The 27,640-nt window shown below is 46.2% G+C and overlaps 1 protein-coding gene across 1 annotated transcript in view; it reads left to right on the plus strand.

Moving 5' to 3' along the window:
• Nucleotides 1-17,925: 17,925 nt before the first annotated feature.
• Nucleotides 17,926-27,640, plus strand: part of tmem62 (transmembrane protein 62) — a 51,782-nt gene continuing 42,067 nt past the window's right edge. Inside the window, exons 1-2 of the mRNA XM_070878718.1 lie at nt 17,926-18,183; nt 20,254-20,365. Of these exons, the coding sequence (XP_070734819.1) occupies nt 17,962-18,183; nt 20,254-20,365 (334 nt within the window). The 5' untranslated portion in view covers nt 17,926-17,961. The remainder of the gene's footprint in view (nt 18,184-20,253; nt 20,366-27,640) is intronic.

Here is a 27,640-nt window from a genome sequence, read left to right on the forward strand (position 1 = left end):
GTGGAAGCAAGTCATCCTTGACTCGAGGGACTGCCTATGATGATGACATCACATTGCAACAAGTTACAGCAGCAGCTTCTCTCAACCCACCCTCTGCTCGAGGCAGGCACCGAGAGGCACTGTGATTGGCCTTGGTGCTCGCCCTACATATTTAAACTACCCCGATGTCTCATCCGATATACGGCACCTCCGACAGTGCAGCATGCCCCCAGTACCTGCGCTGGAGAGTCAGTCTGGATTGGATGGTGAACCCACAACTTTCTGACTCGGAGGAGAGTTCTACTAAGTCTGACAACTTAACCAAACCAAATGTCTCGCGAATGTGATGCAGGTTATAACGGAGAGCATAGAGGTGTTGGTGAAATTGTACCAATGGGGTACCAATGTTCATTCATTTTCCCTACATGAAGATGTGCTCCAAGAGTTCCACAGATGGTCAACCCTATTCAAACCTCGACTTCCAAATTGTCAGCACCAAAGTGGCTTTAGCACTGGTTATCTGTACAGGCTTTTTAATCTTGGTGTGCTGGCCAATATTTATCCCTCAAGCAGCATCACTAAAGAGGATTATGAGGTCATTATCACATTGCTGTTTATGGGACCTTGCTGTGTGCAAATTGGCTGCTTCGTATCCTACAATACATAGAATATACAGCACAGAAACAGGCCACTCGGCCCAACTCAGCATGCCGGTGACTATACTTCAAAATACTTCATTGGCTGCAAAGCACTTTGTGACAGCCTGGGGTCGAGGATGGCGCTATATAAATCCAAGTCTTTTCTTTTTACTTGTTACAATCACTTCCGGCTTCATCCTGCTGCTGTTTTTCTCTCATCATCATCATAGGTAGTCCCTCGGAATCGAGGAAGACTTGCTTCCACTCTTAGAATGAGTCCTTACGTGGCTGAACAGTCCAATACGAGAGCCACAGTCCCTGTCACAGGTGGGACAGATAGTCATTGAGGGAAGGGGTGGGTGGGACAGGTTTGCCGCACGCTCCTTCTGCTGCCTGCGCTTGTTTTCTGCATGCTCTCAGCAATAAGACTCGAGGTGCTCAGCGCCCTCCCGGATGCACTTCCTTCACTTAGGGCGGTCTTTGGCCAGGGATTCCCAGGTGTCGGTGGGGATAATTGCACTTTATCAGGGAGGCTTTGAGGGTGTCCTCTGCCCACCTTTGGCTCATTTGCCGTGAAGGAGTTCAGAGTAGAGCGTTTGCTTTGGGAGTCTCGTATCTGGCATACGAACAATGTGGCCTGCCCAGCGGAGCTGATCAAGTGTGGTCAGTGCTTCAATGCTGGGGATGTTGGCCTGGTTGAGGACGCTAATGTTGATGCGTCTGTCCTCCCAGGCGATTTGTAGGATCTTGCGGAGGCATCGCTGGTGGTATTTCTCCAGCGACTTGAGGTGTCTATGGTCCATGTCTCTGAGCCATACAGGAGGGCGGGTATTACTACAGCCCTGTAGACCATGAGCTTGTGGCAGTTTTGAGGGCCTGGTCTTCAAACATAGAAAATCGGTGCAGGAATAGGCTATTCGGCCCTTCGAACACTCTTTTCCTCAGTTAGCTGAAGACTGCACTGGCGCACTGGAGGCGGTGTTGAATCTCGTCGTCTATATAAACATAGGAAACAACAGGCCTTTAAATCAAATTTCCAGCAGGCCGTGAGAAAAATGTCTGCTTAAAAATGCCCTAATACAACACACACCTTTAATCCTCATTCATGCATGAGTCAGATGTTGATGGCTTTCATTGGCAGCATTTTCAAGTTCACATTCTTTCTCAAGAAGCATATCTTCTCCATTTCACAAATACTTCACATATTTTTCTCTTTTGTCTGAGAAACATAACTATGATAGCTATTTTTGTTTGTAAAAAGAATCTTATTGATGTCTGTGGAAGCCTCCCTTTGTCGTAAGGTTTACCCAAGCTTTTCAGTTGCTGCGCAGCAATTGCTCCTGTAATAACTTTGAAGACTTCAAAGCAAATGAGATGGTGAAAGAGTTCATTCAATATCCTGACTATATTTGGCACAGTTAATGCAGTAATTGCTCATGGAGGTATCTATCAGATTTGAAAACTTAATTTCAGTGAGAATTTTGAGAATGCTGAACTAATTCTAACTTCATCCCACAGATATTATTGTACAAGTGATCGTTGGGCCCGTGCCTTACATAGAATGTACAGCACAGAAACAGGCCATTTGTCCCAAATGGTCCATGTTGGAGCCTCCCTCCCACCCCTCTTCATTTAACCCTATCAGCATACCCTCTAGTCCTTTCTCCCTGTTGTGCGAGGCCCCTTGGGGAAGAGTGACCATAATATGGTAGAATTCTTTATTAAGACAGAGAGTGACACAGTTAATTCAGAGACAAGGGTCCTGAACTTAAGGAAAGGTAACTTCGATGGTATGAGGCGTGAATTGGCTAGAATAGACTGGCAAATGATACTTAAAGGGTTGACGGTGGATAGGCAATGGCAAACATTTAAAGATCACATGGATGAATTTCAACAATTGTACATCACTGTATGCAGGAAAAATAAAACAGAGAAGGTGGCTCAACTGTGGCTAACAAGGGAAATTAAGGATAGTGTTAAATCCAAGGAAGAGGCATATAAATTGGTCAGAAAAAGCAGCAAACCTGAGGTCTGGGAGAAATTTAGAATTCAGCAGAGGAGGACAAAGGGTTTAACTAGGAGGGGGGAAATAGAGTATGAGAGGAAGCTTGCCGGGAACATAAAAACTGACTGCGAAAGCTTCTATAGATATGTGAAGAAAAAAAGATTAGTGAAGACAAATGTAGGTCCCTTGCAGTCGGATTCAGGTGAATTTATAATGGGGAACAAAGAAATGGCAGACCAGTTGAACAAATACTTTGGTTCTGTCTTCACGAAGGAAGACACAAATAACCTTCCGGAAGTACTAGGGGACCGAGGGTCTAGTGAGAAGGAGGAACTGAAGGATATCCTTATTAGGCGGGAAACTGTGTTCGGGAAATTGATGGGATTGAAGGCCGATAAATCCCTGGGGCCTGACAGTCTGCATCCCAGAGTGCTTAAGGAAGTGGCCATAGAAATAGTGAATGCATTGGTGATCATTTTCCAAGAGTCTATCGACTCTGGATCAGTTCCTATAGACTGGAGGGTAGCTAATGCAACACCACTTTTTAAAAAAGGAGGGAGAGAGAAAACGGGTAATTATAAACCGGTTAGCCTGACATCAGTAGTGGGGAAAATGTTGGAATCAATTATTAAAGATGAAATAGCAGCGCATTTGGAAAGCAGTGACAGGATCGGTCCAAGTCAGCATGGATTTATAAAAGGGAAATCATGCTTGACAAATCTTCTGGAATTTTTTGAGGATGTAACTAGTAGAGTGGACAAGGGAGAACCGGTGGATGTGGTGTATTTGGACTTTCAAAAGGCTTTTGACAAGGTCCCACACAAGAGATTGGTGTGAAAAATTAAAGCATATGGTATTGGGGTTAATGTACTGATGTGGATAGAGAACTGGTTGGCAGACAGGAAGCAGAGAGTCGGGATAAACGGGCCCTTTTCAGAATGGCAGGCAGTGACTAGTGGGGTGCCGCAGGGCTCAGTGCTGGGACCCCAGCTATTTACAATATGCATTAATGATTTAGATGAAGAAATTGAGTGTAATATCTCCAAGTTTGCAGATGACACTAAACTAGGTGGCGGTGTGAGCTGTGAGGAGGATGCTAAGAGGCTGCAGGGTGATTTGGACAGGTTAGATGAGTGGGCAAATGCATGGCAGATGCAGTATAATGTGGATAAATGTGAGGTTATCCACTTTGGTGGCAAAAACTGGAAGGCAGAATATTATCTGAATGATAGCAGATTAGGAAAAGGGGAGGTGCAACAAGACCTGGGTGTCATGTTCATCAGTCATTGAAAATTGGCATGCAAGTACAGCAGGCAGTGAAGAAGGCAAATGGTATGCTGGCCTTCATAGCTAGGGGATTTGAGTATAGAAGCAGGGAGGTCTTACTGCAACTGTGCAGGGCCTTGGTGAGGCCTCACCTGGAATATTGTGTTCAGTTTTGGTGTTCTAATCTGAGGAAGGACGTTCTTGTTATTGAGGGAGTGCAGCGAACGTTCACCAGACTGATTCCAGGGATGGCTGGACTGACATATGAGGAGAGATTGGATCGACTAGGCCTGTGTTCACTGGAGTTTAGAAGGATGAGAGGGGATCTCACAGAAACGTATAAGATTCTGACGGGACTGGACAGGTTAGATGCGGGAAGAATGTTCCCGATGTTGGGGAAGTCCAGAACCAGGGGACACAGTCTAAGGATAAGGGGTAGGCCATTTAGGACTGAGATGAGGAGAAACTTCTTCACTTAGAGAGTTGTTAAACCTGTGAAATTCCCTACCGCAGAGAGGTGTTGAAGCCAGTTCATTGGATACATTCAAGAGGGAGTTAGATATGGCCCTTACGGGTAAAGGGATTAAGGGGTATGGAGAGAAAGCAGGACAGGGGTACTGAGGGAATGATTAGCCATGATCTTATTGAATGGTGGTGCAGGCTCGAAGGGCCGAATAGCCTACATCTGCACCTATTTTCTATGTTTCTATGTTTCTATGCTAAGTTTGTGGTCATGACCATCCAATCCGTGGTCAAGGATCCATGTAGACTATGCGAGCCCATTCCTAGGAAAAATGTTTTTGGTTGTCGTGGATGCTTACTCAAAATGGATTGAATGTGTAATAATGTCTGAAAGCACATCCGCGGCCACCACTGAAAGCCTACGAGCCATGTTTGCCACGCACGGCTTGCTTGATGTCCTAGTTAGTGACAATGGGCCGTGCTTCACCAGTGCTGAATTCAAGGAATTCATGACCCGCAACGGGATCAAACATGTTACATCTGCCCCGTTCAAGTTCGCATCCAACGGCCAGGCAGAACGGGCAGTTCAGACCATCAAGCAAAGCTTGAAACGTGTGTCGGAAGGCTCCCTGCAGACCCGGTTGTTTCGAGTACTATTCAGCTACTTCACCGGACTCCACTCACTCACCGAGATTCCCCCAGCTGAGCTGCTCGTGAAAAAGGCGCACAAAACAAGGCTCTCTCTTGTCCACCCTGATCTCCATGATCACGTGGAGAGCAAGCGACATCAACAAAGTGTGGACCATGACCGCGCAAATTTGTCACGCGATATTGAGATTAATGATCCTGTATTTGTGCTCCATTATGGACATGGTCCCAAATGGCTCGCCGGCACGGTCACAGCCAAAGAGAGGAGTAGGGTGTTTCAGGTCAAACTGACCAAAGGACAAACGCACAGGAAACATTTGGACCAAATCAAATTGCGGTTCAGCAACAGCTACGTACAACCTGACAAGGACCCCACCAACTTTGACCTTCCAACACAGACACAAGTGACAACCGATATCATGGTTGACCACGAAAACCGAACTCATCATCCCCAGCAGCCCAGCAAGGCTGGCTGCCCAACAGTCCAGTGAAAAACTGACCAACCCACCGTCACCAGCATTTGTACTGAGACAATCGACAAGGGAGCGCAAAGCCCCAGATCATATCACCTTGTAAATAAGTGTACTGTTGACTTCACGGGGGAATGATGTAATGTATTTAACCCCTTTGTAACCTGCATCACACCTGACCACCAGAGGGCCCATCTGTTGGAGTCCCAAGGGATCCCAGCATCCCTTGGGAGCACGGTATATAAGCAGGCCACCCACGAGGTACCTGCACTCTGGAATTGCAATAAAGGAGCTAACATTACACTTGCTCATTACACGCAGTACTCGGTCTGACCACTTATTATGAGTGTAACAGAATCCAAGTTCTCCCAGTGTTAGCTATCCTCAATCCTCACAATGCGCTTCCCTCACTTCCTGAGCTCTCCTTGAAGTTCTTCTAGTGCAAATCTTTCCCTTCCAGTCCATCTTAAACTTTCACCATCCTTCCTCAACACAGTCCTTTGTGTAAGATGTCAGCCTTGGTTCAGTGGTAGCACTCTCATCTCGAAGTCAGAAAGTTGTGCGTTCAAGCCCCATTCCAGACTTCAGCACTTAATCCAGGCCGACACTTCAGTGCAGTACTGAGGGAGTGCGGCACTGTTGGAGGTGCTGTCTTTTGGTTGAGACGTTAAGCTGAAGTCCTATTTGCCCTTTTAGATGGACATAAAAGATTGCATGGGAGTTCTTCCGATGTTCTGGCCAATATTAATCCCTAAATCAATGTCCGTAAAACAGATGATCTGGTCAGTTCTCTCAGCTGTGTCAGCAGTAGCTCATTGCCTCTGAGTCAGAAGGTTGTGGGTTCAAGTCCCACTCCAGGGACTTGAGCACATGAATCTAGGATGACAATCCAGTGCAGCACTGACAGAGTGCTGCACTGTCGGAGGTGCCGCCTTTCGGATGAGACATTAAACCGAGGCCCCGTCTGCTCTCTCAAGTGGACATAACAGATCCCATAGCATTATTTCGAAGAAGAGCAGTGGGGTTATCCCCACTGTCCTGGCCAATATTTATCCCTCAATCAACAAAGCAAAAACAGATTAACTGGTCATTATCACATAGCTGTTTGTGGGAGCTTGATGTGTGTAAATTGGCTGCCGCATTTCCCACATTACAACAGTGACTACATTCCAAAAGTACTTCATTGGCTGATATAATGACTCGAGTCTTGTTACTGTAAACTGCGTCAGGCGTAAACCTGATCCATCTTTATTCGCGTGACATAGTACCCGCGTTTATATACACCTGTGACAGCGCACATGCACATACAGCCCAATGACCTCCAACAGTAGCGGCCTCTGGTGTCTGGTGACCCCAGGCATCAATACATAACAACATTCCCTTTCAAGATCTTAATATCAGTCTTTTTACAAATTAAGACGGTCTGGGACTTTCTGCTCACGAGTTGATCGCCTCAGTTCAACTTTAGTTCTCGGCGAGCGTTCTGAGTCAGTTGCGACTGAAGGCCGAGTAAGCGATCTGATGGAAGTGGTAATGACCACATTCGAGACTGAAGGTCCAGGTTCAGGAATGACAGCAGAGTCCTCTGATGAATGAACATTGGTTGGTTGGTCACTGACTGCATCTTCTTCAAACGGTTCCAGTTCATCCGTGTGCCGCAGTTTTACCTAGTCAATATTTTGCCTGCATGTTTGCCCATTCTTGAACACGACAATAAACACTCTGTTACCCTCCTCAGCCATGATCTTATTGAATGGCGGAGCAGGCTCGAGGGGCTAGATGGCCTACTTCTGTTCCTAATTCTTATGTTCTTATGTTCTTATGTTCTCCTTGGCTGTAACAGTACCAGTGATCCACTTTGGACCTTGACCATAAACTGGATCATTAACAGAAATATCACGTGACACAGCAGCATGATCATGATACCCTTGCTGACTTTGACGTCTGTTTTCAACATGATCATTCAAATCAGGATGAACAAGAGAAAGCTTGGTCTTGAGATTTCTCTTCATCAGTAGTTCAGCAGGGAGGATCCCAGTAAGCGTATGAGGTTGTGTTCTGTAACTGAGCAATATACATAACAAACCAGTCTGCAGTGAACCCTGAGATACACGTTTCATACTTTGCTTGATTGTTTGAACAGCACGCTCTGCTTGACCATTAGAAGCAGGTTTGAATGGGGCTGACCTCACATGTTTAATACCATTGAGTTTCATGAACTCTTGAAACTCCAGACTTGTGAAGCAAGTTCTGTTGTCGCTCACAACAATGTCAGACAAACCATGAGTAGCAAACATGACACGAAGGCTCTCAATAGTGGCTGTAGATGTGCTGGATGACATAATAATACACTCTATCCACTTTGAATATGCATCCACCACAACAAAAAACATCTTTCCCAGGAAAGGACCCGCAAAATCAATGTGTATCCTCGACCATGGTTTGTATGGCAACGACCAAAGACTCAGCGGAGATTCCGCTGGTACTTTACTTAGCTGCATGCAAGTATTGCACTGATGCAGGCATGATTCCAGATCAGAGTCAATTCCAGGCCACCATACATGAGACCTAGCAATGGCTTTCATCATGACAATACCGGGATGAGTGCTATGTAGCTCTCGTACAAATTTTTCTCTACCTTTCTTCGGCATGATGACACGATTACCCCACAGCAAACAATCTGACTGAATGGACAGCTCATCTTTGTGACGGTTGTAAGGTTTGGTCTCCTCACACATCTCCATAGGTATTGCAGACCAATCACCACTGAGGACACAACATTTCACAACCAATAAGGTAGGGTCATGGCTGGTCCAGATCCTAACTTGTTGAGCAGTGACAGAAGTTCCTTCACTCTTAAAAGCATCCATCACTAACAGTAGATCTGCAGGTTGAGGTCTCTTCATATCAAGTGTAGACAAAGGCAGACGGCTCAGTGCATCGGCACAATTGATCGTTTTTAGTTCTCGACCAATAACTTCCGAAGAATCACATCGTGGTTGATGCCTATCACGAAGAAATCTTGCAGCATAACTTCTAACATGTTCCCGAATTTACACGGCTCAGCAAGACGTCGTAGGTCGGCGATGTATCCCAACACATCCTGGCCCTCAGCACAAACATGCGTGTAGAAGTGATAGTGTGATATGATGATTCCCTCTTTTGGCTTAAGATGGTCACACAGCAAAGCACACAAATCCTCGTACTCTTTGTCCATTGGACATAAAGACAAGAGAAGGTTCTTCATGAGGCCATAAACTTTATGACCACAAATGGTGAAGAAAACCACCCTGCACCGAACTGCATCAGCCTCTCCCTCCATTTTATTGGCCACAAAATATTGATCCAGGTGGTCAACGAAATCTGCCCAATCCTCGCCCTCCATGAATTTGTGAAGAATTCCAATAATGCCCATTGTATATGCGAAGGTTTTTAATTTACCTCGTCGCCAAATGTAATGACTCAAGAGTCTTGTTACTGTAAACTGCGTCAGGTGTAAACCTGATCCAGCTTTACTCGCGCCCAAAGTACCTGCGTGTCATAATACCTGTGCTTATAGACACCTGAGACCGCGCACTCGCACATACAGCCCAATGACCTCTGACAGTAGCGCCCTCTGGTATCTGGTAACCCCAGGCAGCCATACATAACAGATGTAAAGAGTTTTGCGATGTCCAGTGGTCGTGAAAGGTGCTATATAAATGAAAAAGTCTTTTCTTTATTTTAATGCTGCTTGTGGGAGTTTGCTGTATGCTGATTTAGTGCCAAATTTCGTACAACAGTGACCACACTTCAAAATGTACTTCATTGGCTGTAGGGCTTTGGGACCTTCCAAGATCCTGAAAAGCGCTATATAAATACAAGTTCTCTCTTTCTTTAACTTCTCCACCCTCGGTGTAACCCATCCTCTGCCTTCAGTTTTCCCAGTGACTTTTAGAATCACAGAATCTCACAGCACAGAAGGAGGCCATTCGGCCCATCGTGCCTGTGCTCTTTGAAAGGGCTGTCCAATTAGTCCCCCTCCCCCGCCCTTTCCCCATAGCCCTGCAACTGTTTTCTTTTCAAGTATATATCCAATTCCCTTTTGAACATTAGTATTGAATCTGCTCCCACCGCCCTTTCAGGCAGAGCGTTCCAGATCACCACAACTCGCTGCGTAAAAAATGTCTCCTCTCCCCGCTCCCTGGTTCTTTTACCAATGACCTTAAATCTGTATCCTCTGGTTATTACATAGGATTACATAGGATATACGACACAGAAACAGGCCATTCGGCCCAACCAATCCATGCCGACATTTATGCTCCACTCGAGCCCCCTCCCGTCTTTCCTCATTTAAATCTATCAGCATAACCCTCTATTCCCTTCTCCCTCATATGGTAGTCTGGCCTCCTCTTAGATGCATCTATACTATTCACTTCAACCACTCCCTGCGGGCTCTTTGGGTAAGAAATTTCTTCTGAATTCCCTATTGGATTTCTTGGTGACTATCTTATCGTTGGCCTCTAGTTATACTCTTCCTCACAAGTGGAAACATTCTCTCTGTATCCACTCTATCAAAACCTTTCATCATTTTAAAGAACTCTATTAGGTCACCCCTCAGCCTTCTTTTTCCAAGAGAAAAGAGACCCAGCCTGTTCATCCTTTCCTGATATGTATACCCTTGCATTCTGCTATCATCCTTGTAAATCTTCTCTGCACCCTCTCCAGTGCCTCTATATCCTTTTTATAATATGTTGACCAGAACTGTATGCAGTGCTCCAAGTGCGGTCTAACCAAGGTTCAATAAAAGTTCAGCATAACTTCCATACTTTCCAATTCTATACCACAAGAAATAAACCCTAGTGCTTGGTTTGCTTTTTTTAATGGCCTTGCTAACCTGTGTCGCAACGTTTAGTGATTTGTGTATTTGTATCCGAGATCCCTTAACATAACAAAAAAATAGAATAAATTATCTGGTCATTATCACATTGCTGATATGGGAGCTTGCTGTGCTCAAATTGGCGTATCCCACATTACAACAGTGACTACATTCCAAAAGTATTTCATTGGCTGTAAAGCATTTGGAACGTCCGGCAGCTGCGAAAGGCGCTATATAAATTCAAATCTTTCTTTCTTTCCCGATTCTTCCTATCAAAGTGCACAACCTCTCATTTATCTGTGTTGAAATTCATTTGCCAATTATATGCCCATTCTGCAAGTTTATTAATGTCCACCTGTAATTTGATGCAGTCCTCCTCAGTATTGATTATTGGTGTCATCTGCAAATTTACAGTGACCTTCCGTACAGTGCAAACAGTTTCTCCTTATTTCAGTACCTCTATTACATCTCCCCTTAACCTTCTCTGCTCTCAGAACAAGAAGGCCAGCTCTCCAGATGACTCAAAAGAACATAAGAAATAGGAGCAGGAGTAGGCCATACGGCCCCTCGAGCCTGCTCCGCCATTCAATAAGATCATGGCTGATCTGATCATGGACTCAGCTCCACTTCCCCGCCCGCTCTCCATAACCCCTTATCGGTTAAGAAACTGTCTATTTCTGTCTTAAATTCATTCAATGTCTCAACTTCCACAGCTCTCTGAGGCAGCGAATTCCACAGATTTACAACCCTCAGAGAAGAAATTTCTCCTCATCTCTGTTTTAAATAGGCAGCCCCTTATTCTAAGATCATGCCCTCTAGTTCTAGTCTCCCTCATCAGGGGAAACATCCTCTCTGCATCCACCTTATCAAGCCCCCTCATAATCTTATACATTTTGATAAGATCACTTCTTATTCTTCTGAATTTCAATGAGTGGAGGTCCAACCTACTCAATCTTTCCTCATATGTCAATCCTCTCATCTCCGGAATCAACCTAGTGAACCTTCTCTGAACTGCCTCCAAAGCAAGTATATCCTTTCGTAAATATGGAATCCAAAACTGCACGCAGTATTCCAGGTGTGACCTCACAAATACCTTATATAGCTGTAGCAAGACTTCCCTGCTTTTATACTCCATCCCCTTTGCAATAAAGGCCAAGATTCCATTGGTCTTCCTGATCATGCATACTATCCTTTTGCGTTTCATGCACAAGTACCCCCAGGTCCCGCTGTACTGCAGCACGTTGCAATCTTTCTCCATTTAAATAATAACTTGCTCTTTGAGTTTTTCTGCCTAAGTGCAGGACCTCACACTTTCCAACATTATACTCCATCTGCCAAATTTTTGCCCACTCACTTAGCCTGTCTATGTCCTTTTGCAGATTTTTTGTGTCCTCCTCACACATTGCTTCTCCTCCCATCTTTGTATCGTCAGCAAACTTGGCTACTTTACACTCAAGTGCCTCATCAAGTGTCAGCTGTGGCTCAGTGGGTAGCACAATCGCCTCGAAGTCAGAAGGTTGTGGATTCAAGTCCCACTCCAGGGACTTAAGCACATAAATCTAGGCTGACACTCCCAGTGCAGTGCTGAGGGAGTGCTGCACTGTCAGAGGTGCTGTCTTTCGGATGAGACGTTAAACCGAGGCCCCATCTGCTGTCTCAGGTGGATGTAAAAATTCCCATGGCACTATTTTGAAGAAGAGCAGGGGAGTTATCCCTGGTGTCCTGACCAATATTTATCCCTCAACCAACATAACAAAAAAACCCAGATTATCTGGTCATTATCACATTGTTGTTTGTGGGAGCTTGCTGTGCGCAAATTGGCTGCTGCGTTTCCCACATTACATCAGTGACTACACTCCAAACGTACTTCATTGACCGTAAAGCGCATTGAGACATCCGGCGGTTGTGAAAGGTGCTATATAAAAACAAAGGAGCTGCTTATTTGCACTAGCGAAATGCTCCGATTGGGCGTCCTTGATCACATGACCTGGTTGCTGATTGTTTCGCGGCCTTCCGCGAGAGGTGGGCGCCGGAGGGACTGGAGTGCATTATCACACCCGGCAACCAAATTTTAATTTGATTTTATGTTTTAAAGTTCAATTTGTTTTAATTGCCGGGTTTTAGTGTCTCCCTCCCCTTTTATAGGGGGCACTTGTAAATTATATGATTTTAATGCCCCCAAATTTTTTTTAAAAAACCCCAAAAAACAACATAAATTAAAAAAAAGAGGGCAGTTAAAAGTGTCTGGAGTGTCCCCCAGATCGGGGGGCACTCGATCTAATGTTTAATTTGTCTCCCCCAAAAAGAGTTGTCTAGTTTGACTACAAACACCCTACTCCCTTCTTTAGCTAGCACCGTGCCCGTGATCCACTTGGGACCATGTCCATAGTTTAGCACATACACAGGGTCATTCAGATCAATTTCCTGTGACACAGTGGCGCGACCATTGTTTACAGTTTGTCGCTGCCACCTGCTCTCTAACTGATCATGCAGTTTGGGGTGAACCAGTGAGAGTCTGGTTTTAAGTGTCCTTTTCATGAGTAGCTCAGCCGGTAGCACCCCTGTGAGCGAGTGGGGTCTCGTGCGGTAGCTGAGCAGTACTTGGGACAGGCGGGTTTGGAGTGAGCATTCTGTGACTCGTTTAAGGCTCTGTTTGTTTGTTTCTACTGCCTGCTCTGCCTGCCCATTGGAGGCTGGTTTAAACAGGGCCGAGGTGACATGTTTGATCCCATTACGGGTCATGAATTCTTTAAATTCGGCACTGGTGAAACATGTTGTCACTGACCAGTATGTCAGGCAGGCTGTGGGTGGAAAACATGGCCCTCAGGCTTTCAATGGTGGCGATGGCGGTGCTTCCTGACATTATTTCACATTCAATCCATTTTGAAAAAGCATCCACCCCACCAGGAACATTTTACCGAGAAACGGGCCCGCATAGTCGACATGGATCCTCGACCATGGTCTGGAGGGCCGGGACCACAAACTTAGTGGTGCCTCTCTGGGCGCGTTGCCCAACTGAGCACACACGCTGCACTGCTGTACACAGGACTCTACGTCAGAGTCGATGCCGGGCCACCACACGTGGGATCTGGCTATCGCTTTCATCATTACTATACCCGGGCTGTGGAGATCCGAGATGAATGTCTACCTGCCCTTTTTGGGTAGTACTACGCGGTTACCCCACAACAGGCAGTCTGCCTGAATGGACAGCTTGATTAGCTCTTGCATTTTAACGGGGATACTGGCCCAGCTCCCATGCAGTACACAGTTTTTTATTGGGACAGCAGAGGATCTTGGCTGGTCCGAGTCCTAATCTGGCGGGCCGTGACAGGTGATTTATCATTTTCAAATGCTTCCATAACCATCAACAAGTCTGTGGGCTGCGCCACCATCAACAAGTTTGCAGGCTGCGCCATTTTCACCCCCGTGGTGAGCAATGGTAGCCAACTGAGAGCATCCGCACAGTTCTCGGTGCCTGGCCTGTGGCGGATGGTATAGTTATACGCTGATAGCGTGAGTGCCCACCTTTGTATGCAGGCTGAGGCATTAGTATTTATCCCCTTGTTTTCAGTGAACAGGAATATGAGGGGCTTGTGATCGGTTTCCAGTTCAAATTTGAAGCCAAACAAGTACTGATAGAAACATAGAAAATAGGTGTAGGAGTAGGCCATTCGGCCCTTCGAGCCTGCACCGCCATTCAATGAGTTCATGGCTGAACATGCAACTTCAGTACCCCATTCCTGCTTTCTCGCCATACCCCTTGATCCCCCTAGTAGTAAGGACTACATCGAACTCCTTTTTGAATATATTTAGTGAATTGGCCTCAACAACTTTCTGTGGTAGAGAATTCCACAGGTTCACCACTCTCTGGGTGAAGAAGTTTCTCCTCATCTCGGTCCTAAATGGCTTATCCTTAGACTGTGACCCCTGGTTCTGGACTTCCCCAACATTGGGAACATTCTTCCAGCATCTAACTTGTCTAAGCCCGTCAGAATTTTTAAACGTTTCTATGAGATCCCCTCTCATTCTTCTGAACTCCAGTGAATACAAGCCCAGTTGATCCAGTCTTTCTTGATATGTCAGTCCCGCCATGCCGGGAATCAGTCTGGTGAACCTTCGCTGCACTCCCTCAATAGCAAGAATGTCCTTCCTCAAGTTAGGAGACCAAAACTGTACACAATACGCCAGGTGTGGCCTCACCAAGGCCCTGTACAACTGTAGTAACACCTCCCTGCTCCTGTACTCAAATCCCCTCGCTATGAAGGCCAACATGCCATTTGCTTTCTTAACCGCCTGCTGTACCTGCATGCCAACCTTCAATGACTGATGTACCATGACACCCAGGTCTCGTTGCACCTCCCCTTTTCCTAATCTGTCACCATTCAGATAATAGTCTGTCTCTCTGTTTTTACCACCAAAGTGGATAACCTCACATTTATCCACATTATACTTCACCTGCCATGCATTTGCTCACTCACCTAACCTATCCAAGTCGCTCTGCAGCCTCATAGCATCCTCCTCGCAGCTCACACTGCCACTCAACTTAGTGTCATCTGCAAATTTGGCGATACTACATTTAATCCCCTCGTCTAAATCATTAATGTACAATGTAAACAGCTGGGGCCCCAGCACAGAACCTTGCGGTACCCCACTAGTCACTGCCTGCCATTCTGAAAAGTACCCATTTACTCCTACTCTTTGCTTCCTGTCTGCCAACCAGTTCTCAATCCACGTCAGCACACTGCCCCCAATCCCATGTGCTTTAACTTTGCACATTAATCTCCTGTGTGGGACCGGTGGATTTTCTTTACCCCGAACACACACGCTAATGCCTCTTTCTCAATTATGCTGTAGGCCCTCTCGGCCTTAGACAAGCTCCTGGAGGCATAGGCAACAGGTTGCAACTTTCCCACAACTTTAGCTTGTTGTAAAACACAACCGACTCCGTATGACGACGCATCACATGCTAGCACAAGTCTTTTACACGGGTTATACAATACAAGCAGCTTGTTGGAGCACAAAATGTTTCTGGCTTTCTCAAAAGCAATTACTTGTTTTTTTTCCCCATACCCAGTTCTCACCTTTACACAATAACACATGTAGGGGCTCTAAAAGGGTGCATAACGCCGGTAGGAAGTTACCAAAATAGTTGAGGAGTCCCAGGAACGACGTCTTGGCGTCTGTGGGCCGAATGCCGTCCGCCGTGATGTTTCTCCCCAAAAACTCCACTTCTGTTGCCATGAAGACACATTTTGACCTCTTCAGCCGCAGCCCTACGCGATCCAGTCGCTGGAGGACCTCCTCCAGGTTTTGTAAATGCTCGACGGTGTCCCGACCCCTGACCAATATGTCGCCCTGACAAACCACCGTGCGTGGTACCGACTTGAGTAGGCTCTCCATGTTTCTCTGGAAGATCACTGCAGCCGACCGAATTCCAAACGGGCATCTGTTGTAGATGAACAATCCCTTGTGCGTGTTGATGCAGGTGAGTCCCTTCGAAGACTCCTCCAGCTCCTGCGTCATGTAGGCCGAAGTCAGGTCGAGCTTGGTGAATGTCTTGCCTCCTGCCAGCGTCGCAAATAGGTCGTCTGCTTTAGGTAGCAGGTATTGGTCCTGTAACGAGAAACGATTAATAGTTACTTTATAATCATCGCAAATCCTGACCGTGCCATCACTTTTGAGTACTGGAACAATTGGGCTGGCCCACTCGCTGAATTCCACTGGGGAGATGACGCTCTCGCGTTGCAGCCTGTCCAGCTCGATTTCCACACTCTCCCTCATCATGTGAGGTACCACTCGCGCCTTGTGGTGAATGGGTCGTGCCTCAGGGACCAAGTGGATCCGCACTTTCGCCCCGGAAAAGTTTCCAATGCCAGGCTCGAAAAGGGAAGGAAATTTGTTAAGAACCTGGGTACATGAGGCCTCATTGACATGTGATAGCGCTCGGATGTCAGTCCAGTTCCAGCGGATTTTGCCCAGCCAGCTCCTTCCAAGCAATGTGGGGCCATTGCCCGGGACAATCCAGAGTGGCAGTTCGTGCACCGTGCCCTCGTAGGTAACCTTGACCACGGCGCTGCCCAGAACAGTGATGAGCTCTTTGGTGTACGCTCTCAGTTTCCTGTGGATGGGGCTCAGGGCTGGTCTGAGTGCCTTGTTGCACCACAGTCTCTCAAACATCTTTTTACTCATGATGGAGCCAGTGTCCAGTTCCATGGCTACAGGTAAGCCATTCAATTTCGCATTTACCATTATAGGTGGACATTTCGTCGAAAATGTGTGCATCCCGTGTACTTCAGCATCTGCCCCCTCTCTCTGAGGCTCGAAATTGCTTTGATCCACCATGAACCGATCTTCCTCTGCCACGTGGTGGTTAGCAGGTTTTGCAGAGCTGCAAGCTCGTTGGAGGTGCCCCATTGTTCCACAGCTCTTGCAAACATACCCTTTGAAGCGGCATGAATCGGCTGAATGGAAGCCTCCACAACGCCAACAAGGTGTGAATTGCCTTGCATTCATCCTTTGTTGCGGACTCTGAGTCATCTGGGTCACCTGAGGTCTGCTGGTAGTTGCAGACTCGTGGTTTCTGCCCTGTACATTTCTGCTCGCTAACACAGTTCCAGTTAATTTATGAACATTGCTAGCACTTGTGTGCTGAGAGATTTGTTTGGTGTTATCACTGGTGGACATAAACGCCTGTGCTATTGCAATGGCCTTACTGAGGGTCGGTGTCTCTACAGTCAAAAGTTTTCGTAGGATGGTCTCGTGGCCAATGCCCAGTACAAAAAAGTCTCTGAGCATTTGTTCCAGGTAGCCATCAAACTCACCTTGTCCTGCAAGTCACCTTAAGCTCAGCGACGTAGCTCGCCACTTCCTGACCTTCAGATCGCTGGCACGTGTAGAACCGATACCTCGCCATCAGCATGCTCTCCCTCAGGTTAAGATGCTCCCGAACCAGTGTACACAGCTCCTCATACGACTTATCTGTGGTTTTCACCGGAGCCAGACGATTCTTCATGAGGCTGTAGGTCGGTGCCCCGCAGACCATGAGGAGGACCGCTCTCCTTTTTGCAGCGCTTCCTTCTCCGTCCAGCTCGTTGGCTACAAAGTACTAGTCTATCCGTTCGACATAGGCTTCCCAGTCCTCATGCTCCAAGAACTTCTCCAGGATGCCCACAGTTTGCTGCATCTTTGCGTTGGATGTGTGTACTCGTCGCCAGTTATTGTGTTCCGAACACAGATGAGGTTAAAGTAACAGTGACCTCAGTCTTTAATAAGACACTCCAGAGTAACAGGCCTTAGGGGCCAGCTTATATACAGTGCTCCCAAGCGATGCTGGGATCCCTTGGGACTTCAGGGGATGCGCTCCCTGGTGGCAGAACATGGGAGTGCATGCTTTACAGATACACAACGGACAACTAAAATAGTTGTCGAGCTGTTGATTTGTTAAGGTTCCTTTAGAGTTGATCGTTAATTTGTGCGTTCTGGTCCCTTTAGTAAGGGGGCACTCGGCTTTACCTGTGAATTAAAGTAGTTGTGAGCTGAGTGTTGCCCATAGCAGCCAGCCCCGCCCCCTGTGTGCCCTGACGGGTGGACTCTTGGCGTGCTGCGCGGTTATCGGAGTTGGAGGAGTGTCCATGGATGCCGGAAGTGGCGGGGTGGCCTGCCTGCCGCCGGTTGCCCCGGACGATGCTCCGTGTGTTCAGCCTGGTGCTGGCGGCCGGTCTGCTGCTGGCCTGCTTCACCGCCTACGTACTGGACAACTACGGCGGGCAGCAGCCGGCCGGCGGCGGCGGCCACCCGCGGGACGGACAGCCGCCTTACCCGGGCCGCGGCATGGACAACATCTTCTGGTTCATCCAGGTACGGCATTGCGGGGCTTTGCGGGCACTGCGGGCGGGAGGGAGGGCCCGGCCTGGGGGCCCGGGCAGCCGCCGTCCGCCTCCCTCCGTCCCTTCACCAGCCTGTCAGCGGCCAGAGCGATCAAAGCCGCTCTTATTTCACATGAATGGACCTTTAAAACCATCTCTCTGTCTCTCTCAATGGACATTTAAAACCATCTCTCTGTCTCTCTCAATGGACATTTAAAACCATCTCTCTGTCTATATATGGCACAGATAGACTTGGATTTTATGTCCCTCACAGCCAGGGGTCGGGTTACCAACCCTTCCCAGGATTGTCCTGGAGTCTCCAGCAATTTGGAGATTCATCTTCTGGACACTGCTGCGAGCAACCCCCACCCCCTCCCGGGACAAAAATTATATGGGCATTAGAAAACTGTGTTAAGTTATAAAAATGTTGGAGTTTGAAACGGGCTGGGTGGGGGGTGATTAAACCTCCAGGGATATGTCCAACCAGAGTTGGCAACCCCTAACCAGGGGGCATAGATTTAAAGTAATTGGTAGAAGGTTTAGAGGGGATACGAGGGGAAATTTCTTCACCCAGAGGGTGGTTGTGGTCTGGAGCTCACTACTTGAAAGGGTGGTAGAGGCAGAAACCCTCACCACATTTTAAAAGTACTTGGATGTACACTTGAAGTGCCGTAACCTACAGGGCTACGGACCTAGAACTGGAAAGTGGGATTAGGCTGGGTAGCTCTTTGTTGGCTGGCGTGGACACGATGGGCTGAAATGGCCTCCTTCCGTGCTGTAAATTTCTCTGATTTGGTATAGCGCCTTTCACGACCACTGGACGTCTCAAAGCGCTTTACAGCCAATGAAGTACTTTTTGGAGCGTCGTCACTGTCGTAGGAAATGTGGCAGCCAATTTGCACACGGGAAGCTCCCACAAACAGCAATGTGATAATGACCAGATGAATCTGTTTTTTTTTGTTCTGTTGATTTGAGGGATAAATATTGGCCCAGGACACTGGGGATAACTCCCCTGCTCTTCTTTGAAATAATGCCATGGGATCTTTTATGTTCCCTTGAGAGAGCAGACGGGGCCTCGGTTTAACGTCTCATCTGAAAGACGACATCTCCGACAGTGCAGCGCTCCCTCAGCACTGTGCTGGAGTGCCAGCCTAGAATTTTTTTTTGTGCTCAAATCCTGGAGTGGGACTTGAACGCAGAATCGTCTGACTCAGAGGCGATAGTGCTACCCACTGAGCCACGGCTGACACTGAGCATAGAGTACTGTGCATGTTAACAGAATCATTCGGCCTGTTAGAGGTGGATTCACATGGTATTTAGCTAAAAGCCCTTTGAGATTTAAAATTAATTTAATTCCTTTAAACCCAAACAACTTTCTGTCTCTTTTCCGCCGCCCCCCCCCCCCCCCCCAAAATACATGGATCAGTTTACGGGACAGGTGCAGAAGTGATTCTGAACCAACGCAGCTTGCTGCTGGATTGAATTAACTTTTGCTGCTTTCTTTTTGCATTTTATAACTATGAAACATTGAGGCACATTACTTAGAATGTGCTTAGTCTGATGTTCGAGATCATCTCCTGCCCAGTATCTCAAGTGCCTCTAATATATAAAAAGAAATTGGTCCTAGCGGGACATGCAGAAACAAATGTGCTCATTTGCCATGTAAAATTCAATGAAGTCTGCATTTTCAGCAGTGCAATCCGTGAAAAAGATCAGCTTACCTGGACCATTGCACTTGTTGGGCAGTTTATATATATTTGTTTTTCCTGCCCTGAATCATATATAGTAGTTTGCATGCTAACAGAGTCGTTGTGCATGTTGCTGAGTGATGTGAAAGGATAGATTCATACAATATTAAGGGCAGATTCGCACGATATGCAAACCCTTTGGCATAATATAAGAGTAGAATTACATGCCTGGTGGATCATGTTTTTTGGTGCTTGTAGATGGCCCTTTTTGTGTGTTGAATGAAGTGGAGGAAAAGAGCCAGGCTGTGAGCATGCTGAATTTTTAACATCTCTTTTAATGGTGGATTTAACTCAAAAAATGTTTTTCTGCTCAGGTGTCTGATCTCCATATCAGTAGGTTTTTCGATCCCCAAAGAACCCCTGACTTTCAGAAATTTTGCACAGAGACCATTGACGTAATTAAGCCAGCAATCGTTATCATCACAGGTAGGTCATGAAACCCAATGAGAAAAATAGTTTGGTTATCTATAGATTTGTAGTTGCTCAATCGGCATGGGGGTGTACAGCAAACACGCAGCAATATTACAGGGCCGCAGACCGCATTCTTAAGCAGAGAGGTGATTGCAACATATTTTCGTTATTGATTCTGAGATCATTTATATGTTTTTTAAAATATGAAGGCTAATTTTAGTGAGAAGTAACTAAATAAAACAGGGCCTTGTAGCTTTATTTCACAGTCGTGTAATGTTTGTGGAAAATAGCGTTATGCAATGGCCACCCCACGTTAAAAGAATTCATGCACAGGCATCTTCCACCGTTTAAAATGAGTTCATCAGTCACCTGAGTACTAATTTTTAGCATGGAAGCAAGTCATCCTCGACCCCGAGGAACTACCCGTGATGATGATTTGAAAACATTGCACGTCAGAAAGTGCAAGTACAGTACTGACTGTTTCAATCAAAATCTTGGAGACACATTTACTCACTGTTATTTTCAAGGCTTCAGGAGTTTACTTGTACAGCAACAGCCTTTCATTAACCTTGAACTGAACCTGAGTTTAAATAAACTGTTGGAAGATGACATTCACTTGGGTTGTTGCTTTGCACTATTATTGTAAGCTTAAATTACATCTTCCATTATTAATGCATTGGGTGCAGTTCAGTGAGATCGGTTTCCATCAAAAGTTCACAGCTAACAGTGAAAATAACCAGAGTTTCGAGCTGTTGCAAATACATCTGACTGGTTCACAAAAGGACTAACTTTAAGATTATGCCCCCTTGTTCTGGATTCTCCCATCACGGGGAGTAGTTTCTCTGTATCTACCCGATCAAATCCTTTCATAATTTAAAAAATAGCGATTAGATCATGGCTTAACCTTCTAAACTCAAAGGTATACAAGCCAAGTTTATGCAACCTGTCCTTGTGATTTAACCCTTTGCGCCCCGGTATCTTTCTAGTGAATCTGCTCTGCATCTGCTCCAAGGCTAACATCTCTTCCCTGAGGTGCGGTGCTCAAAACTGAATGTAGTACTGCAGATGGGGGTGTGAATTATTTTCCCATATCTGCCCACGCTGTGCTCCACTTTAAAGGACAGGTAGTCAGACATCCTACGAATCCTGGCCCATAGCTGCCTGCGCATTTGTGTGTAATCACTTCAATGATAAGGGAGGATATAATGAGAGGTAAGCAGGCAGTGTAGAATTTATCAGTAGAATTAAGAAATAGAAAAGGATTTAAGACTTCAGTGAGAGTTGTGTACAGGCCACCTGGTAGCAGCTGTGAAATGGTAGAATATATAAATGCAGAGATTAGACAAGCGTGTAGTAAAGGCCCAGGGTCTGATGGTTTCCATCCCAGGGGTTTAAAAGAAGTAAGTGAGCACATTTGCAGATGTACTAACTACCTGTATAATCTTTCAAAGTTCTCTCGATTCAGGAACCATTCTTTTAGATTGGAAAATTGTGCATGTCACTCCACTATTTAAGGTGAGGGGGAAACCCTGGAATTATAGACCAGTTAGCCTAGCATCTGTTGCTGGGAAATTACTAGAGTCTATAATTAAGTATAGAGTGACTGAACACCTTGAACATTTTCAGCTGATCAGAGGGCAACAGATAGGGTAGACAGAAAAACTATTTCCACTGGTTGGGAGTCTTGGATTCGGAGGCATGGGCTAAAAATTGGAGCCAGATCTTTTCAGGAGTGAAGTTAGTAAACACTTTCACGCACAAAGGGTGATAGAAGTTTGGAACTCCCTTCTGCAAACAAACAACTTTTATTTACATAGTGCCTTTTAACGTAGTGGAATGTCCCAAGGCACGTCACAGGATGGATATAAGACCAAACTGATGCATTTGACACCGAGGCACAAAAGAAGAAATTACAGCAGATGAACAAAAGCTTGGCAATTGATGCTACATCAATTGTTCATTTTAAATCTGAGATTGATAGACTTTTGTTAACCAAAGATATTAAGAGATATGGGGCAAATAATGAGTTGGGTCACGGATCTGACATGATCTCATTGAATGGCGGAGCAGGCTCGAGGGGCTGAATGGCCGTCTCCTGTTCCTATCTATATGTGGTCTACAGTAACTTGCCGTCCCTCTGTGGTGGAACTACCTGGTTGGTTTTGAACAATACCGTTCTGGGGAGCAAACAACCTCCGATGTTTTGTACTCGCACTGTAGAGTTTGTTGGTGGCTAATTTGCTTTGCGCCAGTCTGTGGTATAGCGCGTTGCAGAACCAATACCCAGTGCTGTGACACAAGAGAAGTAAGAAAGAACTTACATTTGTATAGCACCTTTCCCGACCTCAGGACCTCCCAAATCACTTTACAGCCAATGAAGTACTTTTGGCGTGCAGTCACTTCTATAATGTAGGCAAAGCGGCAACCAATTTGCACACAGCAAGCTAACACAAACAGCAATGAGATAATGACCAGAAAATCTGTTTGTGATATTGGTTGAGGGATAAATATTGACCAGGAGACTGGGAGAACTGTGTTGCTGCTTTTTGAATTGTGCCACAGGAACTTTGAGTGGGGCCTCAGTTTAATATCTCATCCAAAAGAGGAATCACAGGCTATGGAGATCAGGCGGGAAAGTGGATTTGAGATCAAAGATCAGCCATGATCTTATTGAATGGCGGAGCAGGCTCAAGGGGCCATAGGGCCTACTCCTGCTTCTATTTCTTATATTTTTATGCCACCACTGACAGTGCAGCACTCCCTCAGTACTGCGCTGAGGTGGCAGGCTGGATTGTGTGTGGAGTGGGGGCTTGAACCCATAGCCTTCTGACTCGGAGGTGAGATCATCATCATCATAGGCAGTCCCTCGAATCGAGGATGATTAGCTTCCACGTCAAAAGTTCACAGGTGTTTCAATGATGGACCTAATATTCCGAACTAAATCTTGAAGGGTGGAAGATGCCTGTGTGTGGATTTTTTGTAACGTGTGGTGACCGTTGCACACCAGCCACCACACGGGCTTGACAGAGCTAGGTCTTGGCCCAGTAGCAGGGATTAACCAAGACGACTGGAGACCTGCTTTGCTGCACGGACCTAGTGCGCACACATCGCAGTGTGGGCTGGCCCGTGCTGTCCCTGGGCCCACGCCTCTTCTGGGCCCCGTACTCGCGCCTCTCCTGGGCCCCGATCCCATCCCCCTATATTCTCTCGCCGCTCCTTCACCCCGACCTCGCCGCTCCTGCTGTATTTGCTCACGCTCCAATCACCGACCTGGATCTTGGTGACGTCACTCTTCACTGCCGTTGCTCTCCTGCTGCAACATGTGCTGCTCTCTGGAGAGGTATGCCGTCTCGCTGCTCCATCCGCTCCCCGGTCTGCTCCGATGGTGCTCGCAGACCGGGGGCTGCTCAGTCTGCTGGGCTAGGCTGCCACGCTGCTCCTTCCACTCCCCGGCCTGCTCCGATGGAGCACCATCAGAGAGGTGAGAGTGCTACCACTGAATCAGGGCACTGGGATGCCCAAAATAAGCTTCAAGTGACAGAGACAGATTAGTAATGGTCCATTAAATCAGGTTCCCTGTTTTTCAATAGAGAAATCTAGGTCAAGTTTAAGGCCCATAAATGTTGCAAAGAACGGGAGAGAAGATGAGAGAGATTTTAAAAATAGTGGTTCGGTGGGATGCAGCTTGGGTCTGAAAAGATGTTGAATTTTGGATAAAGTGCTGCAATTTTATGATTCTGGCTCAATGAGTCACAATGAAGACAGCATGACGAGTATTTCCACAAAGAATAATTTGAAGATTACATACATTAGTAAACCTCAGCATTGATCATAACGTGTCACTGGTTACATTACTGTAAGAGGGGTGCACATCTCTAGAGAAGCAATTTCATACGCGTTTCCTCAGAAGGCCCAGGATGTGTTTCTCCTTGGTTGTTGGGCAGTAACTGTATTGACTGCAGGTAGATACATTTGTTCCCACGCTCACCACAGCTACATAAATAAATCTCCATGTCTCACTGGAGGAAGCAGGTTTTTTATGCTCCATTTGTTTAGGCAAATGGTTTTTAATAGGGACGGCCAGCAAATAGATCAAACAAAACTTAAACTAACTTGTATATTTCTTACTTTACTCAATGGGCTTGAAATTGCCCTGTTTTGCGACTCCCATTAGCACCCCCGGGAGGGGGAAAACTGTTTTATGCCCTCTACCCGGAGGTGCTAATGGGAGTCGCAAAACAGGGCATGATTGTGCGGGAGTTAGCAGAGCTGCAGGTGCAAGCTACAAAGTGTAGCCTGCTGCCTTGTTGAATCTCTCCAACTGGCAGTGACGACATAGCGCCTTTCACGACCTCAGGACTTCCCAAAGCACGTCACAGCCAATGAAGTACTTTTGACAAGCGTTGTTAAACAGGAAACGCGGCAGCCAATTTGCGCACAGGAAGCTCCCACAAACAACAGTGAGATAAATGAGCAATTGAGCTGTTTGTGTGATGTTGGTTGGTTGGTTGAGGGATTAATATTGACTAGGATACCGGGGAGAACTTCCCTGCTCTTCGAAAAGTTCCATGGGGTCTTTTACATCCACCTGAGAGCAAACGGGACCTCGGTTTAACGTCTCATCCGAAAGACAGCACCTCCGTCAGTGCAGCACTCCCTCAGCACTGCACCGCGAGTGCCAGTCTGGACTATGTGCTATTATTCTTGGAATGGGATTTGAACCCACAACCTGCTGACAGAGGCAAGAGTGCTACCCACTGATACCGTGGCTTATTTGATTGGTACCTTCCATATCTGCTGGGTTGTAATTTGTTGCAGTTGTTATGAATGTTAGCAAATGCAGTGTGAAATCTTACACATATACATGTATGATGGCCAACTTGCAGTCTTATTTATAGCATGCAATTCTGCATTATTTGGAGTACCATGTCAAACGTAGACTGTCCGGGTTAAAGTTATAGCCTAGCTTACAATCTACCTTGGGACCTTTCCTTCCAATTCCTGATTCATGTCTTCAGGAAAAATGACACTGCTGCACAGCATCATTTGCCTAATGTTTTTTTTGACCCCATCCTGATTTCTCTTCTCTTTCTCCCCCCCCCCCCCTCCCCCCATGGAGTCTGACCTGGAATCCTGGTAGATTTCCACCCCCGTTGCCCATCGAGAAAACTGACCCGTGGTCACCTGACCTGACCTCCCTCCCTCCCTGGCACAAACACCCATCGCCCAATAACACAGCAAGAGGACAGAGGGAAAGAAAAACAGAATAGGTGAGCGAGAGAGAGAACAACAAAGAATAGACACCAAAGGAAAAGAGGATGGAAGCAAAACAGAACAGAGACAAGCAAACAGAGGACACAGAGCCACAAGAGCAGCTAAAGAGCCAGAAAACCCAAAAAAGGGAGCGAGAAATATAAGCACAAAGGCCAAGGAGCCGCAGCTCACCCACACTCCCTGCTGCCCACAACATGAAGACAATAGAGTCGGGTAAAAGCTCCTTCTCCAGCTCGGAGGCGATGTCAAAGGACGACCATTAATAGAAATAAAAATGGTTACGTGTGCACTGTTCCTGACTTTCCCATCACCCTAACTGTGTTGCATTTAATTATAGATCAATTTGTTATAGCTGATAGGCTCACATTGCTTCCAGATTTTTTTTTAGCCAGTAATGTACGGAGAAACTCCTCCACTAACACACAATATCTGAATAACACACGAGTCGGAATGTTAATGGGCTCTGACTAAGAAAAATACCCTTTAAAATAACCGTTAAAATGACATGACATTAAAAAGGCCGATATTTCATCCTGGGTTCTGACTTGCAGCCTCAAGAGCAATTAAAATGTGATTACTGTTCAGTACGTACTGTGAGGGCTCAATTAGACTTTGTCTCGGACACAGCTCTGTCTTATTTTGGGAATGGTACATCGAATGCCTATTTTCTATCCCAGTGACGCACTCAACTCTCTGTGTGACACATGAAAAACACACAAGAACAGAACTCTCCTGGAACACACAACAGCAGGCACAATGTCTGCAGTCTCTTAACTGACTTTTATAGAAACTCTCCAAGTTTTTACCTAACGCCAATTAAACTTTATAGCCTTAAAGAGGGGGCACACTTTAGCTGAACAATAATACAGGACACTTCAAATAGCACCCCGGGATCTTTTACATCCACCTGAGAGGGTTTAACGCCCCATTTGAAAGAGGGCACCTCCGACAATGCAGCACTCCTTCAGTACTGCACTGGGAGAGACAGCCTGGATTATGTGCCAAATTATCTTGAGCGAGACTTGAACTCACGACCTCCTGACTCCGAGGCGTGAGAGCCGGCACTTGGAAAACCAACATATGCACTTCTTTACCAGGAGCAATACCAGAGCAAACTTGCGAGCAATATAATAAGGTATCAATCACAGTTCTCTGCCTTACTCCAGTGTTCAACCTAAAAACGTAACAGGCAGTATTTGGAATGAAACTTTCTAGCAACAGAAATGACCTAAGAGTCAGAATAGTCTCAGCCTCGTTCAATTTTTTAATTAATTCTCGGGATGCTGGCAAGGATGGCATTTATTGCCCATTTCTGCTCCCTAAAAGGTGGTATATTCTTCGTAGCAGTTTGATACAACTGAGTGGCTTGCTAGGCTGCTTCAGAGGGCAGTTAAGAAGTAACCATGTTGGTGTGGGACCGGAGTCTCACAGGTCCAGACCAGCTATGGTTTCCTTCACTAAAAGTGAAGCAGTTGCATTTTTATCGACAATCCGACCGTTTCTTATTCACCTTTGCAGATACCAGCTTTTCATTTCCAGATGTATTTATTTAACTGAATTCAAATTCTCGAACTGTCAGGGTGCATTTTGAGCTCCGGTTCTCTGGATTATTAGTCCGGGCCTGGGGATTACCAGTCCAGTAACATAACCACTTCACTACCATACCCTGTTGATAAATAAAGACAGAACTATGGTTCTGACCTACAGTGCGAGTTGCAATTAACCTCTGAATGAAGTCATCCAATTGTAGTTAGTTTGTGGCCTTGAAGGGACAGCAGAATAAATAAATACAGAGTTAGTTGAAGTAGTGTGGGAGGAGGCCCATGTGGAACATAAACACTGGCATAGACCAGTTGGGCTGAAAGGCCAATTTCTGTGCTGTAAATTCAGTATAATTCTCTCAAAAAAGCAGTCCTTAGGGACATAGGAATTGCAAGACAAAAAAACCATGGTCCATCTCGTCCACCTGCTACCATCCTCCCTCTGTGCATCTCTTGGTTCACTGAAATGCTGTCG

Source organism: Pristiophorus japonicus, chromosome 4, assembly GCF_044704955.1.
Source record: "Pristiophorus japonicus isolate sPriJap1 chromosome 4, sPriJap1.hap1, whole genome shotgun sequence".
Lineage (NCBI taxonomy): Eukaryota > Metazoa > Chordata > Chondrichthyes > Pristiophoridae > Pristiophorus > Pristiophorus japonicus.